Here is a 17,764-nt window from a genome sequence, read left to right as displayed (position 1 = left end):
AGAGAATACTTTCTGTATAATATAAGAAAGTAAAGGGTGTGGGCCTGTAGTCATACCCCAAGATACATCCTCCTCCCTTTAGACATGTAATGGATAATAATACAATAGCAACAAATATGTAATGAAGAAATACACAGAAGAATTTAGGGACGTCACTTTTTTGAAAGCATTTGATGAGGCTTTTTTTACTTTTTACTCTCAAAAGCCAGCAAGTTCCTAATTCATTAAAATGTTCAAATCCTAACAATTTTAATCAGATGATGGCGCAGGAAACTTTGATAAATTCCAGATACAGTGAACTCAACCACTCCAATTGAATCACAAGAAACATGAAAATTTCCCGAAGGCAGGCCCCTTTCACCTTCTGTTTCTTAGTCTGACTCAAAGTATTGTCTCATTTGAGAACAATGATATAGAGAACAGTGAGTTTGCCCTTGATTTTGCCAAGAGGTGCCATCTAACTGGTGTATTTTAAAATGTGAGAGGAACAAACTTGAGTGTATGTGCGTGTCTCCTACACTTGATATAATTTTCCACTTTTGTTTGGAAACTCTTCTTTGCTGTGCTCCTGAAATATATACTATAGACTCAGTTATGGCAACAGAGGGTTGCCTGGTTCTTGATGGCAGTTCACTTCTTTCCTGTACATTTTATTTTCTGTGTACAACTTGAAAAACAACTGATCACCTTCTAGATGCTAGATGACCTGCTAGATGATACAAGTCTGTGACAACCTGCCCAACCAGGTGCACTGACGTGCTCTGTCTCTTTTTTTTTTTCTGGAATCATCCTACTGTAAACAAGGAACTTTATATGACACAAGAAAATAAACTGAGATAAACAAAAAGAGAAAAGCTGTCTGTTTCCTGGAGGAGAGGATATTGTCTCACATTCCGTACTGCCTCTTTCCAAAGTATCTTTAACTCAGCGTGCAGAGCGATGGTTGTAGCGATCCCTGCAAAGCGTGTGCGTGCCGGTCCCGGTGCAGAAGCGGTGGAAGGGGCCCCTTGGTCCCCATCTGCTGCGCTGCCCGGGTACTGCAGGGCGCCCCTCTGGCCGCGGGAGCCGCCGGGTCACCCACCCCGACGCCTAGAAATGGAAAAAATAAACCACGAATCTCACAGATTGATTCAATAGCATAGAAAATTACGCTTAGCAAAAATTAAACTTGATTATGTGGACTGTGTAGTGAGACTTAACGTTTCCCTGAACCCATACCATGGTACCACAGCAGGTATTTATGATAGAGCACTAGGAAGGATCCAGTAAATTTTGTTTGCCGCTCTAATGTGGTTATTAAGTTTATACATTACCTCAGTTGTATCTTATGGGCGTTGCCAATCTGGTCAGTCAGCAGAAAACTACCTCAGTGAAGCACATTCTTTGCTGGCTTTGAGGAGCAGTGTTAAGGGAAATAAGGTTTGTTGTAATAAGTATGTGCCTTGTGCCACAAACCGGACTGTGAGGCACTCCAGACTGGGGCATAGGCTGTCATTAACATTCAATGAGATGTCTGCTGTGATTCCAGAACCTTCCTCCTACGTGACTATCTCCCCTACCTGTCTCTGTGTTGTCACTGCATGGATGACCATGGCTTTCTTTGGCAATGCTGCTCCACCAGAGCTATGAAATTGTCTCCACTGAACAACAATAATTGCATCAAACAGGCACTAGTACACATCTCAAATCTATTTTGTTTCATTTTTTTCCTTGTAGGGAATGGAAATGTGGGCAAATGGTTTATCTTGCATAAATCTATAGGCCACGGTGTGAAACTCAGTGTATAGTGAATGTTTGGCATATAGTTCTCAAGTGAGTATGAATTTTCTTACAGTAGCATTTACAAATTTGGAATTTTACCTCTAGGGCTAATCAAAACATTTTTTAAAAATTTCACCTGTGCTTGGCATGGCGTAGTGGGTAGCCATCACTGCAATATTTCACATCTCTTTATATTCATTATACTGGCACAAGATTACCTGAAGAATTATTCAAGGGTTTTGGGAAAGCTGTGCTTATTTTAACAATTAATTAAATTTATAAACTCTATTAAAATTGATAAGTGAAAACAATGCTATTGATGTCAGTAGAATCAGGATTCTAACTATTAAATGTGGCAAATCAGAAATTGGAGAAATCACTGCCTTGATCCCAGGCACCTTTTGCCCACTGTTTGTCATGTTAATGCCCTTCTGTTTGATATTTACTACTTTAGACATTGCTACCTCACTCCTTCTGCAAATCCATGTTAGCATTGATGTCATAAAGTAAGCAGAATGAATGTGTGAAATTGCTTGTAAAATTATCAAATGAAATGAATAGCAAATATGATGACTTTTTTTTAAAGTTGAATAAGGAAACTGTCAGCAATGATGCACTCCTGTAATGCTTACTAGAGCTGAACAGTATATATATAAGTCTGTGCAAAAGAGGCAGCTAGGCAGAGCTCAGGATCCTCAAGGCTTGCCATAGTTGCAGAAGAGAGAGTAGCTCTTTCTGCAGCTGCCACATATCACCTCTAAGTATAATAAGGTAAGATTTATATGAACTACCAGTTATTTGTTTGAGAAAGCCTAGTGCATTATCTGCATTGTGCTGCCCAAAGTTTTCAATAGAGGTGCCGATCTTTCAGCAAATTGGTGTTTTCTTCTGAGATTATACTCACTGATATTTGGAGTTAATGACATCATAATTTAAATATTTTGATGAATTGATTACTTAAATAGAGAATGATCTGATAAATGGAAATCAACAGTTTGTGTTGCATAATTAATTGAAAGAAGGAAGATTAACCATGAGAACATGAAAGACATGTATTGTAGTAAGAATTTAAATGAGATACACAGTTATTGATTTTTATATTTTTATCTTCTTTAGTACCTTCTGTAGAAATATTTAATTAATGTGGGGTATTTATGATAGATTATGTGAGTTTAAAATTATTCACTCCTTGTAGATACTGCCTAAATATGAATCAATGAGGATTAAGCTAGAAGCATGGAAACAAATTCAGTGGGTTTATGTAGACACTGATTTAAAACTGTCCAAGACAGATTGTCACTCTGTCACCCTACAGACAGTCACTCCACTGCCCCACTTTTAGATTAGTTTGTCTCAAGCAACTATTATTTCCATATCACTGTAAGATCAGAAGAGGAAATTTTATAGCACAGAAGTAAAATTAAAGCCTTTCAATAGTTATTGGGATTATTGCATAAAATTTAATTTAATCTTCCATCCTACTATGAAATTCCTTAGACTAGAAGGTTGGATTTTACAGAACTTTCTACAAGGCATTATAGCATGGTGGGTAAATTAGATGTAAAACACACCTACCTGAAAGTAATTTATTTATTTCAAAAGATTATTGCTATTTGCAGACAGTTTCATTTCAATAGAAATCTATTTTGTTCATTCATGCATGTTCATATGAAAATATTTCCTTTTTTTACTGCTTTTTTAATGTAACTTCATAATTTCTATTTTTTGACTGGAAAGAGATACAAATGTGACTTCTGAAAGTTTTTTGAAAACTCAGTGAAATTAAGCTAGTTAAAATTGTACATACATACAAAAAATCTACTACACTTGTAGTAGAATATATTATAAAACTAGAAAAATCAGGTTCGTGAAGGAAATAATATTCAAATAAACATCTGATCAAGATTTGAGAGGTATTTTTGTTACATATTTCTGGTGGTTCAAACTGAGATGTCTTAATTTTTTCATTTTCAATCAGAAAGATATGAAAATATTTTCATTAATCCAATATGCATAGGAATAAAAATTTTCTGTGTGAGATTAGCTTTAGTTTTCCTGTGCCTTGATAGTAGGTTTCCAGGGCTTTTAGAATATCTACTGGTGACCTAAATAACTTACAGCAAATAAAATCTTTTTGCTGATTGTGAAACTGATTGATTAACCAGCATAAACTAAGAAAATACCATTTTTCTGATCATCGCTTTTTCTCTATAACACATCTATATTATCAAGAATAAAATTACTATTTCTTCTTTTGAAACTGTATCCTGTTTAACTTGTCAAGAACTCCTGTTGCTGGTTTAACTTACCAATAGCAAATACTAAAAGTTGAAAAAACAAAACTGATGCTTTTTTTTTAAAGAACATGTTTGACAGAAGGTTAATAGTTTTTGGAAAAGCTTATTTTATTAATAAGGATTCTCAAAAATTTTATACATTTTAAAAACTGTATTTATACATATTTCTTTTTTAATAATCTTACAATTTTGATTCTGCAAAATTTAGAAAGCAGCTGAAAATGCATTTAACTTTAATCTTAATACTTAAGGAATAAAGTAGCCAGTGGGACTGTTCACATCTGAAAGTTTTATAGGCCTGAGACATTAGAGTTAGAGCCAAGATAAACTGAAATTTCTCTTTACTGACTACAATGACTTTGAATTATCTTTTAATAACTTTTATATAAAAGAAAATCTTTTGGTGTTGGATATTTCATTCCACCTCAGTGACTTGGGTTTATGTCTAATCTGGATTGCAGTTTAATAAAGCTACAGACAGCTGTAAACTAGGACTATCAAGCAGGGCAAATTTACTTATGTATGCTGTAATAGCCAGACTTTATCTGGTGTCCAAGTCCAGGTTAACTCATTTACAGCTGTATCAGTTACCAGAGGGGCCAATCAAACCATTTTGAAATGACCACAACAGAGTCATTTCCCAAAGAACAGGCAGAGCTTTTGTTCCATCGCTAGAAGCCTATGAAATGTGAAATTATGCATTCCTTGAGATAAACATTGGATGTCAGTGTTGCACCACCAAATTACAGCTCCAAATGAAACAGTGAAAACAGATTTCAGCACTAGAGTTAGGGTTTTAATAAGGCTGACTGCATGACCACTGTGGTATGTGTTGGTACTATAGCAGGGTATGTTCAAGTGAAGGGGTCAGCTCTTATACACCAGGACATTGCACAAAGCAGAATGAACAGACACTGGTGAAAAAATGAGTAACATTGGCAGTTGCTTCTGGTGGAGAGAGGAAAACTGACTCCATTGCCTAATAGTAAAATACTTCAGAAAATATTATACCTACACATTTATTTTCTGAGCTTGATCAATATTTTATTAAGATTTTGATTGCCTCAAGTATTTGGATACAGATACTGAGGTATTCTAGTAAAATATTCACATTATTCAGTAAGATTCTCTTAAAAATCAGGCCTCACAAAGTACCAATCCAATAGATTCTTCCTAACCATTGGTAAAATGCCTGCCAATAGTCAAGCTTTGCATCTCCAACTAGAAGTTATTTTTAAACAGATGGAAGAAACAGGTTTCAAAAAAAATCTGCTATGAAGGAGCAGACTACAGGGGCAGAGTAGAAGTCCTACAGCAGTAGGATTTTTTGATGCAGGAGATCACCTTTTCAGAGGTGTTCATATAGCCCCCTCATTTGCATTGCTCAGTGCAGAGCCAAGTCTCAATCTCAAAATGAAGTAATCTACACCTTCACTACACATCATTCCCTCTTCCTAAGACTTCCTCCAGCCCATAGTATATTTAAATTCAGCTTCTCGTGACAAGGCATTAAAATAGAGAAGATATGTATTTTCACTCAGACTGCCTTATTTTATAAATCAGTAAGTACATCAGCTTCAGTAAGAAACTCCTGCAGTGGAGCCACGGGAATAGGGTAAAAATTACATTTACTGGGGAGAGTGTTTTGTAGCTGGGACTTACTTTGCTACCATTTTGCTTCAAGGCACTCATGTGTCCTATCTCCCTTTGTTTTCCAGACTGTATCATAAACCTCCATAGGAAAATGCCATGGATGGCAGAAGGGCTTGTTCAAATACACAAGTATTAGCCCAAGTAGATGACGAAATTATTTCCAATGACATTTTACTGATGTGAACTCATTGCAACTTCTGTGAGAAAGTAGGGGGAGCTGCTAATGTGACAGTATTCTTGACAACGATTTGCTTTGTTTTTTTCTCTAGTGAATGACCTGGGAAAAGAAATCACAGCCACATCACTACCCCCAGTTTTGCAATAGAACAGTATTACAGATCTAGTGCTTGCCATCAGCAGAACCCAGAGAAAATGAGAGAACAGACCTTTATCCTCACATTACAAAAGACAGGGAGGATGCAGTTGGTCTCAGCTCTCCTTGCATTCTAGAATACAGATTAGAGCTGAAAGACTGGAACAGAGACTACATCTTTTGAATGCCTAACCAAGGCCCTGAAATGTCATCCACTGGACATGAAACCCATCCTAGAAGGCTCTTTATATTTAACCTTCATGTTTAGATCAGCACTAAGAATGTCTCTTTTCAATGTAATTGATTCAAACATATGTAAACATTATAACATTTTTCTTTGTTGCTTTATTTCTATTTTGACAGGCAATGAAAATGAAAAGCATTTATTTTGTTGCTGGTCTCCTTTTAATGATAGTTCAAGGCAGCTGGCAAAATCCTCTTCAGGATACAGAGGAGAAATCAAGGTAAATTCTTTAGACCAAACTTTTACAAATACTTGGCATGAACTTTTTTTTCTTACACTCTGAAGCCAAACATACTATAACTTAAAGACCCCTTTATGCAGTACTTAATCTACCATTGAAATTGATGGGGTTTCTAATATAGCAAAGCTTAGCACAGAAATTTGGGGTATTAAAACAATGGCTACCTTCTTTATCCAAGAAGACTGTGTAATTGGGCAGTGTCCCATCTGCTATACAGATTCCTTTTACCAGACAGCTACTGATCAATATGCCACTTGCTTTCACTTCATGGGAGTAAAAAATAGCATTGTTGAAAGAAGAATCAATGCACCTGTAGACTGTACTGCAGATTAACAAGGTCTAAACTTTTCACAGATCATTCAAAGCTTCCCATTCTGAGCCAATAGAGGAATCTAGACCGCTGAATGAAGTGAAACGTCACTCACAAGGCACATTCACCAGTGATTACACCAAGTACCTGGACACCAGACGAGCTCAGGACTTTGTGCAATGGTTAATGAGCACTAAAAGAAATGGGTAAGCATTTTGGTCACATTGATACAGATCTCCACAAACAAAAACAGCCAAGAATCTAGCCAATTCAGTTTCTTGGTATCAGCTTCCCATCCCAGATCATGGATAAACCTCGAATAAGTAAAGTACTTGAGGAAAATTTATGTATACAATCATAGAATCGTTTAGTTTGGAAAGGACCGCTAAGATCAAGTCCAGCCATTAATAGAATATTAATATATTATTAGAAATGAGAAACATGTAAAATCAATCAAAAGGATTTGGCTAAATCAAAATGTACTTTCTGATATGCCACCTATAAAGACTGTCTCAGCCTCTTTGAGGCAGATTTCCTCAGTGAATCAATTAAGTTCAATACAAATAAGATATATAAATATAATGCACAATTCTGGGCCATTAGGCCTCAACAAAATTTTCCTATCTATGGATACTCTAATCCTGAAGTTTCATTTGTGAAAAGGCAGCTGATGTGTAGGTTTTGTTGACTACTGGATAATTTACCAGTATCATCAATATAAATTGGCATGTTTTTTTCAAATATACTTTGATTAAACTCAAGCTAACAAGCTGAGAGCAAGGATAATGCACAAGTGCGTCAGTCTTGTGTTCTAGAGAAAATCTGCCCAATAAGAATCCAGAAATAGCCAGAAGAATCTATTACATTAATGCTTTTAAATCTCTGTGGAAGACTTTAAAGTATAAAGTAACAATTTCTACACATTGTACTAATTTAAATTCATATGTCTGAAATATAATGAATATAATATTCATCTATGAGTCATGAGGATTCACTATAATATTCAAATAATAACCAGTAAATCTTATGCAGGCTTTGCAGTGTACTGGTACTAACGATCTAATGATTGTGCAATTTCACTACAGCCAACAAGCACAGGAGGACACAGAAAATAACAAAGTCCCTGACCAGCTCTCAAGGTATTCTATTTGTCACAACTTGTTATTCTCAATCAGTTTGAGTTCATTTTCAGTTGAACAAGAAAGAGAACAACTAGTGTTCTTTGAAATGTTACCACAATCAAAGAAATATCAATCCAATACATTATTTCATAGCTGCTTTTAACAAGGAAATAGGATATGTCTCTATGTTATTTATTCCTGCGCCTGTGTTCTATAGCTATAGATGCAAGGAATGCAACAGGATGAGAATAGGTTTTAGGAAAGCACATTTCAAGTAATCAAGGAGAGTAGAGAATAACATAAAAAGAAAAACTTGGTATAGAGAAAGTTTGAAGAAAAAAATTAAACAAAAACAACCACATTATGTTGAAGAATAAAAAACCAGTGAGAAGATTAGTGAAAGGAAGGCGGCCAGGAAAATTTGCAGAGAGCTGATTAAACATGATGCAATGTTCAGCCCTCAGCACTCAGTCCCATGTTTCATAAACCACTTATTACAGAAAGGAGAAGACCTGATGAAGGCCAGAATTCTGTTTCTTGACTGTGTTATTGGGAAAAGGTTAGAGAGATTGGAAATTTTAAATAAATAAAGGAGAAATTGAGTAAGTGTTTTTGCAAAACAGATTAAAATACCTATATGAAGTCTTTCGTCAGAAAATCCAAAAAGGATAGCCCAGATCACAAAGACCCTTACATTCACACTGTCAATATTAATAACAAATTTGTAATAATGTTTCCGCTTCATTGAAACAGCATATCTCAAAAAAAAATTAACATTTCATTAAAAATGTTCCAAACAACTCTAGTTAGCATGCTGATGAAAAGTGCAGATGGTACTAAATTAGGAGGAATGGTGACATCCCAAGAAGAAAAAATAATAGAAAGAGCTAGATTTGGGCAGAAATTAGCAAATTTTGAAACAGAAATGCTAGAGAATTTATTCATGGAAAATATTCCATAATATGTCTACTTCTTAGTGTAGTTTGCCTTCCCAGCAGCCACTGTAACATAATTTTGTATTATATCAGAGAAATAATCACAATGAGGTGTAGGGAGGGAGAATGCCTTTAATAAGATGGAGTTGATCAGGCTTGAAAGTTTTCCAAGATTATGACTTGGTCAGAGAGATGATTTAAAAGGTGTTTATAAAACAACTCAAAATGTAAACTTGAAAGGAATTAAGTCTGAATAGTTTGGCTCAGAAATAATGAAGGTGAAGGTAGGGGGAGCATTTAACAAAGGGCAACAAAAAGCATGTCTGTAAAATACAATACAGTTTCTAGCTCATATTTAATTAGTAAGACCATTCCAATACAGCTGTAATTGCTTTCCACACCTGAAGTGAGTTTTTCAGAACTAGTTCAGGAATCTCTGCACAAAACTGTATTGCATAGTACAGGCATACCTTCAGAACTGAAACCTAACAATAAAAAATATGTCAAGATCAATTTGAGGCACAAAAAGAACCCCTCTCTCCTATACAAACACTAGTCTGGCACATGGGATATTGAAATCAATGAAGATTGTTTAAAAGTTCAATTCTTACAGACTGCTCCTGTGGTACTGCTCTCCTTTCAGCAATGCCATCTCCAAGCGCCATGCTGAATATGAGAGACATGCTGAAGGCACCTACACCAGTGACATCACCTCTTATTTGGAAGGTCAAGCTGCCAAAGAGTTCATTGCTTGGTTAGTGAATGGACGAGGAAGAAGAGAGTAAGAATGCATCCATTCCTCTTATTAAATTTTGCCTAGTATTTGGGGTTAGAAATCATGTCTGATGAAACTCTGATGTGCTTTTGATCATTCTTGCTGTACTTCATGTCTTTCTTTTGTATTAGAAGACATTCTGTTGGTGATTGACTACCACTTTACATTATTAAGTTCAAATACAGATTAAAACCTGTTCAGTATGCTGTTACACTCTAAAAGGTCAAGTTTTATTTAAGGTCAACACATCTAAAACTAAACCAGACCTTCTTCCTCTAACTACGATCTTCCCCTTCACATAACATTGCTTACAGTCTCCTTAACTGTCACTGAGATTATTCAAGTCACTATCATCTTAAATTGCCTTCTCTTCTTTTCCTTTTACAGTCCATCTTTTCCTGTGCAATATTTCCAAGATTAAATCTTTACCAATGTTTTCAGGTGTACTCTGTGTGCTGATGATCATTCCCAGCAGTAACTAACTTCTTTTCCTCTTCCCATGCTTCTCAGAGTCTCCCCAAGCTGCTGCTGCCAAAACTATCATTGCTGTAGCTTATCTTCCTTTTTAAGAGGCCTCTGATTCTTTTGCCATGGTTTGGAGTTCCCTGGACACAAAGCTCCACTAATGGTTTTGCCTACCCATGATTTCTTTAATTTCTACCTTGTTCTCCACATACTCATTGCAGATTTCTCTATCCTATCCACTTCATGTTCTCCCTCATGACTTTACATCTTTTGCCATGATGGTCGTACACTTGGAGTGGCATTGCCTTCAGTCTTCTGCAGGCATCTTCTGCTCATCTATTTCCAACTCTGCATGGTTAGGAGCTATACCATGCAGCTGCCACTCCCCACCTTTCAACTGTTCTGTACTTATTTGTGCCTTTAGACTGTAAGCTCTTTGGGGCAGGGATTTCAGTTCATCCTCTGAATGAATATTCTACCAGCTGTAAAGTATTATGTAAGTCTCTCACTTTACATAAAAATAATAATAATAAAATACAATCTGTAAGACAAGATTGTGTGTTGTAGTTAAGGAAGACTAAATAGCAAAAATTAAGTTTTGTAAAAATTGACAATTTCCTGAAAAAAACAGAGTTAAATAAATTAGGTCAGCTATAGAGAAGGGAAAAGCTTGTTCCCCTTCCTAGTTATGTTCAGACATCCACTTGTTTTTCTGTCATGTTTTGTTTTCATGAGCAGAAATAGGGTATTTCTGTATCCATTTGAGAGAAATACAATCTCACTGAACTTAGATCCCTAGATGGGCAATTAATTGTAGACAACCCTTCTGCTTTCCAACATTTGGTACTGTTAGTGGTTGAACTTTTATATAGTCTTCCTTGAAATGAACCAGTCTGCCTGTCATTGGATCCAGGACCCAGGGTGCTTCAGCATCAGCCCACCTCAATGAAATCCATCAAAATCTTCCTATATTTGATGGGATGAAACAAGAGAGAAAAGTTTTCTAAATCAAACTCTGGTTTTGACAAACTGGTTTTTCAGCAGTCAAAAAAAGAATGGAAAAAGAATCAGGACCTGATTCCAAGTATAAAATGCAACATTCTAAGATTTTATATCAAACAAGCAAATAGCAAATTTATACAAGTGCTTTAAATGAGCTATTTCAACCACCCTTCTGAAACAACAAAAAAAGAAATGTTGCCCTTAATAATTCTTATTAAGAATAAGCATTCTTAGGAAATATAATTTCAAGTAAATAAATAGGCCTTATGTCCAAATAAAACAGAAAAAAGAATGAAAATTTGACTGTAATGTTTTAATAGTGGTATTTCTTAAATAGTAATTCTTAGTAAATGTACTGGTGCCTAATATACGTGGCATAGACACTGCAGACTGAGATATATTTTTGCATGTATGGCTTTTTCAAAACTGCTAGAGAGGAGTTTAGACTCACTGGAAGGAACCACTGTGTGTTTTGAAAATAATGCCTCAAAAGATGTTCTGACACACATTGTGCTGTACTGACCCATAACATCAGGCTCAATCCTTAACTCCTTCAAATGACAGGGCATGTTCAGTGTATTAGAACCCTGTAACAAGGCCCTTTTAAATGGTTTGTTTGTTTTGATCTGCACAGTGTTGATAATTTCTTCCCTTTGAAGTTTCCCAGAAAAAGCCCTTGTGGCTGAAGAAATGGGTCGAAGACATGCAGATGGCACTTTCACGAGTGATATCAACAAAGTCCTTGATGATATGGCTGCCAAAGAGTTCCTAAAATGGCTAATTAACACAAAAGTTACCCAAAGGTGCCTGAATTTTATACTATTCTTAATATACTGATATTTTCAATGCATTTGTCACACCTGGGGAAAATACTACTAATTTTTCTCTTAGCTGCTGATATATCTGTAGTATGTTGCAAACTTTGTTAAAGACAGATGAAGAAGGATAAAACACTAAATGGAACTAATTCCAAATATTATCAGAATTTTTATCAATGATGAACCTCTAATAATTTCCTATTTAATTTGAAAGTAGTTCTGCCAGTGAATGTTACCAGAAGTAAGGTCATATTAAATCACTGAAAAATAAAACTTTGCTTTACATGGACATTATAAAATCGGAAATATTTATTGGCAAAATTACACCAAATTGATTATTCTTTAAAGACTGTGATATAAAACACTGCCTTAATCTGTGGCTTGTCATTAGGAAAAAGTGCTGTAATCTGAGCTCATGCCGTAATCAGGGCTCCTGTTTGGGAGCCCTGCTTTAGTTTGCCTGTATGTAGGCAAAGCAGCATTTTCTAAATGAGCACTGTGAACAAGTTAATATTTGGGAATTATTTGTTAAAATTAACAAAGCATTTTAAAAAGTAATTAAATACCAACACAAGACACATGTGAGTGGCCAGATTTTTTTAACATGTTAGATATCCAATTTGCATTATTAAAGCACCCAAAAAACCAGTTGATTTTGGAAATCTGAAACAAAATTAACAAAAAATTTAGAAGGTGTAGTTTAAATACAGTTTTTATTAACATGCTACTATTTTTATGTTTGCAGTTCAGCGTTGAAACAAACAATTTAGGAAAAGAATCTATTAGAAACTACTAAAATGCTTTTCCTTTAGGAATAATTGTTTTCAATCTGTTATTAGAGAGAGGCATTGAGAGGTCTGTGAAACTAACATCTGCTCACTCTAAAACAGAAAAAATATGTTCCACACATATTTCATAAATCTTGGGAGACTTAGAATTTTTCCTAATTGCTGCTGCTTTTTTTCTTTGTTTTTTTCCCCAGAGACCTTTTGGAAGAATACCAGTAAAAATGAAGAATAAAATGGGATAAATGAAGATCTTCATTTCATCAACTGCCAGTTATTAAGAGATTCTGAAATCTGTATTCTGTCATTTACATTTGTTGTAACAAAGCTATGTCACCTTGCATGCCAGGAAATAATTGTACTATAGTTTAGTGTTGCCAAAGGTTTATATGTGGAAAACCTGTTGTCTAAGGCATGGTTTTCTTAACAGCTTTAAGAATGTGAAAGTTCTATAACTTCATGTTTTGCATTTATTAGGACTAAAGTAACTCCATTTATATTTAAGGATAAAATTATTTTTCTAAAAAATTTACTTCTACACACAAATGATTCAATTACCAATTATATGTGTTATTCATAAGGGGCTGGCAGTTACAAATGCCTGAGAAGTGAATATCCCTCTTAAAACCTTTGTTATAAAAAGGCTAAGCTTTAAGGGTATTAAATTATAGCCTTAAATAAATTTTTTTCAAGCTTCTTTTCTGTTGACTTCTCATTGTGTATATGCCACGTTCCTCTTTGCACTCCATTTCATTTTATTCTAATATTTTAGTGTCTCTGAGATCTTAGAAATGGTTTGTTTGGACTGATAAACTCAGCATTGTTTGGTCACATTTTCTCTGCAATAATTCCCAGAAAAGAGCTGTGTGAACTCTGAACTATCTTTAGGTGAAAAATAAATCATGTAAGATGAAGCTAGAGAGGACTAACATTTTTATGGGAATAAGTTTTTTAAAAGCATCTGAAACTTGCACTTATAATCTAAAATTTCTGGGAAAATATTAGATCATTCTTCCAAAGTGCTATAGGAATGAATATTCTGTAATTTTAGATCAGAACAGATCATACCCAGTTTGGCATCTTGATCAGCTTCTTGGCAACAACAGAAAGCTTTTCTAACATCCCAACTTTAAACAATTTAAATTCAATAGAATCTTGCATTAAAGAAAAAATATAAAATCATAACATCCAAAATACCACTGGAGATAAGAAAAGAAAAAGGGAAAAGAGGTGGAGGCTGTGTATACATATTATTTGTTTATTTAATCCCATTTGTACACAGTGGTTTGGGTTCAAGTGGAACTGGAAAAGATTCAGTTATGTGCAGTTGGATACATATGGCCCAGGACAAAATGGTACAAGGTAAATCTTCTGTTCCCACAGACTGAACTATTGCCTTTGAAATGTTTTATTTCACTTTGTCCGGGATGTCTTGGTGCTCTGAAGGACAGGATTCCTCAGTTACAAATCCATTTTTTCACAGTGTCTGTCACCAGGGATTTTGAGCCTCTCCTGGTGGTGGCTTTATCAGCATGAAAATACTGGGCTTTCCACACTTTTACAAATTATATGCTTTAGGAACAGAGGGACGTAAATTATTTTCTCAAGTTTATGCAGCTTTTCTGGAACACAACAAAAACATTTAACCTCTAATTTTCTAAGTCCCGATCTAGAGCATGAATCAAAAGTAACCCTTTCTTCACAAATGAGACAAGCTGAGCTTATAATCAGAAATATCAAACACATGTTTTACCTCAACAGGACTAGGATTTACATATCCTGAAATCATAGAGCAAGTCCATATGACATCAGTAATAAGGTATGCCCTGGATATTTCTCATTTCTGTCTACATGAAATTCAGTGAAGAGTATAAATACAGGGAAAAATAAGTCACAATCTCTTTGTCTTTACTAAATGGCTGGAGTCCTCTGTGTATTGCACATGTGCTGCCTTGAACTTCCATGTGGCCTTATATTTAAAAGTGTCCCCACTGTATTTTATTTGCTGAGTGTGCAGCATCTTTTGTCTTCCATACTATTTACTAAGTATCTGGAAAAATAAGCATATTGCATTAAAACAAGACAACTACTTGGAATGAATTAAAAAAAAAAAAAGAACAGAAACCTGAGATACTCTAACCATTCAACTGTGCTCAGAGGACATGTAAGAATCTGTACTTCCCAAGAAAATAATTTTCTAAATAAAAACATACAAACTTGAAAGAGCTAAGTGACAGCTGCTACCAAGTACATTGAAATTGATGTCCCAGTAACATAATCGCATAAAACAGGGATTTTTCGTTCTTGATTTACAGTTAACACTCTTCACAATCCTCTCAAATAGAACCAAAGATGTGCTACAAAACTGTCATGCCATTTCAACTTCAAATGCAAAGAAAAAATGAAACTCCACTATTCACTGGAGCCACTGAACCCGTACAAAATTCTATCCAGCCCATATTTTGTCTCCCACAAGAACACACTGAGAACTCTGGAATACATCATTGCACCTGTAAAGTAAACCATACACATTTTAGTCACTTTTTTTTTTACTCTGCAGAGAGCTTAAGTTTTCCATTTTTGCAGTTTGACTTTTCTAAATATTTCTGGAGGAAAGGCTCCAGATGTATATATAAATAGATGTCTAACAAAGTCTTGAGTTTTAGTGAGGCTAGAAGTCTGAGGAAGACATTGCATCTGGCAGGTCCCCCAACTCTCTGGGAGGTCAGCCTTAGGCTGAAAGCTGTATTTTCATTCTTTTCTAGTCAATAGCTTCTTGCAATCATGCAACTTCTTTATGAATACCACTGTGTTGAACATACAATAGGAAGCTACAGCTTCTCAAATTTCATCACGTAGCAGCCACTACTGGATAGTCCTTTGTTTAATTTCTTGGCATGGTGCTAATACTTATCTGATTACAAAAGAACACCACAGTATAAAGTAACTCAAAATACTTAGCTGGAAGAACTTTTTAAAGTCTCAGGCTATCACAAAAGACAATCTGACCAAGAAACAGAAGCATGACCATAACAATATTTTTTTGGGATCATGAGTGTTTTGATCAATCAGGAGGAACTTGAGATTTTTTTCGAGTTGTAGAGAATCATTGTTAGGAACTATTACAATTCAATGGAAAATATATTCTGCTTTACTGACTATTACTCAATCACTCTGGTGGTTCTGCCTACAGGTTTGGGTCCTGTAAATCCCTCTGGCATGACCACTGTCAGAAGCACTGTAGGTTACTAAAAATTTGATCTAGACATAGGAACCCAGATTTCCAAAGGCACTTAAAATGGTGTTCCCACCGAAACCAGCAGTAGCCAGCCATATGCATTGACAGTACTGCTCCTTTTTTCTCCTTAGAATTCACCATGAGGGACTTTAAATCATGGTTGATAATCTCTCAAAACATTACTAAACTGCAACTTGGCTATGAAAAGCTACAAAATATTCAGGTACATTTTTTCACAAGACATAATTTGACTGTGCTGTATTTTGAGACATTGTGATGATCACTACTTATTAGGGGGGGAAAAAGCACAGATTGGCTGATTCCTATTGTGATTCCTACTCACTAGGAAAAGGAAAATTCACCCTGGGGTGAGGGGTGGTGGTGTTTTATTTTCCTTTTTGATTGTTGATAAGACAGATGCACAGTATACCAGACTGATATTTAAGTGGAGCTGTAAGCATTCTGAAACATTGGCCATGCATCTTACTGCATATAATGAAATGCTGCTTTGAAAAGTAATGTAAAGCACTGTTACTTCACTATGATTTTACTTTATAGAAGTGGCCTTATCTACTCAGAGATTAGTGATTATAGTAAACTGTGGAATTGCAGCAGGCTGGATGCTGCATGGTAAATGTACACTGTGCTACCTGGAACCACCATCAGGCACATTAATGACCTTCCTAAGGCAACCAAATAAATCCAGCACAGCATAAATTTGTAACTAGTACCAGCTGCTACCTTCAAGGAGCATGGTATACAACAACGAGCAAGAACATGTTTGTCCCTAGATGAAGTCTGTTGACTCCCAGACAGACACATCCTTAATGTTTGTAAACACTTTGTTTATACTAAAGGAGACTTTTTAATCACAAAAAGCTATTTTCCCACTTCCAGACACAGTTTGCTTAAGAAACAGCAGTAAAATATTAAATGCTGTGCTCCGTCTGCAGAAGTAGAATGAAGGAGCAAGCAGCATAACCTTTCTGAAAGCTTTGACAAGTTCTTTGAAGGCAAGACTAAGAACATTTGCTATTTCCCTTGACTTGAAATCTTGCTTCAGCAGATCACATACTTTTTCTGTTACATTTCTCAACTCGTAAAATACCTGCATCTGTCTCTGGTAGCTACTAGTGTTCTGCAATTAGAGGAGGAAAATCTAACGTGGATAAAACAAAAAGCACAACTTACAATTATTGTTTGGGAGGCTAGAGCTCGTAAAATAATTTAGAAACTCAGACAGTTTTTTTAATAACTGGTAAGACTCAGCTTTTTAAACTATCAAAAGCTTTACAGTTTTGATTTGCAGGTTACACTGTCTTTTCCAACAATTTGTCTTACTTTCTCAGCACATACTCAAAACTCTCCTTGGAAAGGGAATTGTTTTATGTCATAAACAAGGGTCATCCTCACCACTAAATTTTAAACTTTTGTCCTATATTTCTATTTTCTGGTCTTAATTTAAGGTCCCACTTAACAGACTTACACATCTATTTCCAGTGCCAAAAAACTATAAATATAAGCCCTTCCTGCAATTTTATCTGTTTTTTCATGACTTGACTGCCAGAAAAAGAAGTTCAAAGAGCAGAAAGTTAACAAGAAATGCTGGTGTTATCAAAACATTGGGAGTTTTCCATCAGCGTTTGAAGGCATTTCACTCCTGGGCCGCTATCTGATTTCCGACAGAACTCCCCCCGCTGTCCCAAGTCTCTCCTGCCGCGTCCAGCTGTGTCACCGCGAGCTGGCGGAGAAAGCGCCGCTCACGCCGCAGAGCCGGCGCAGAGCCGGGATCTTGCACAACCCCCA

At 35.7% G+C, this 17,764-nt stretch overlaps 1 protein-coding gene across 2 annotated transcripts; it reads left to right on the top strand.

Moving 5' to 3' along the window:
• The first annotated feature begins 1,728 nt into the window (after positions 1-1,728).
• On the top strand, positions 1,729-13,417 carry GCG (glucagon). 2 transcript variants are annotated; one of them, XM_005415818.1, is made up of 7 exons: positions 1,729-1,812; positions 6,388-6,488; positions 6,864-7,025; positions 7,905-7,958; positions 9,519-9,656; positions 11,777-11,920; positions 12,918-13,417. In XM_005415818.1, exons 2-7 carry the CDS (start codon positions 6,391-6,393, stop codon positions 12,940-12,942), a joined length of 621 nt encoding a protein of 206 aa, XP_005415875.1. In that variant the 5' UTR covers positions 1,729-1,812; positions 6,388-6,390; the 3' UTR covers positions 12,943-13,417. The 2 variants fall into 2 exon arrangements, with proteins under 2 accessions (XP_005415875.1, XP_005415874.1); XM_005415817.1 differs by lacking the exon at positions 1,729-1,812 and adding an exon at positions 2,440-2,532.
• The last annotated feature ends 4,347 nt before the right edge of the window (positions 13,418-17,764 follow it).

The sequence above is a fragment of the Geospiza fortis genome, unplaced genomic scaffold (genome assembly GCF_000277835.1).
Source record: "Geospiza fortis unplaced genomic scaffold, GeoFor_1.0 scaffold112, whole genome shotgun sequence".
NCBI classification, from domain to species: domain Eukaryota; kingdom Metazoa; phylum Chordata; class Aves; order Passeriformes; family Thraupidae; genus Geospiza; species Geospiza fortis.
The sequence above is the reverse complement of the archived record's forward strand: the minus strand, read 5'-3'. Positions and strand labels throughout refer to the sequence as shown.

What these genes read in the sequence shown, in the direction of transcription:
- GCG (XM_005415818.1), top strand. Translation starts at nt 6,391, where the DNA reads ATGAAAATGAAAAGCATTTATTTTGTTGCTGGTCTCCTTTTAATGATA. An exon ending in ATGAGCACTAAAAGAAATGG is followed by an intron (nt 7,026 to 7,904) that starts GTAAGCATTTTG and finishes ATTTCACTACAG; the next exon opens with CCAACAAGCACAGGAGGACA. An exon ending in GTCCCTGACCAGCTCTCAAG is followed by an intron (nt 7,959 to 9,518) that starts GTATTCTATTTG and finishes CTCTCCTTTCAG; the next exon opens with CAATGCCATCTCCAAGCGCC.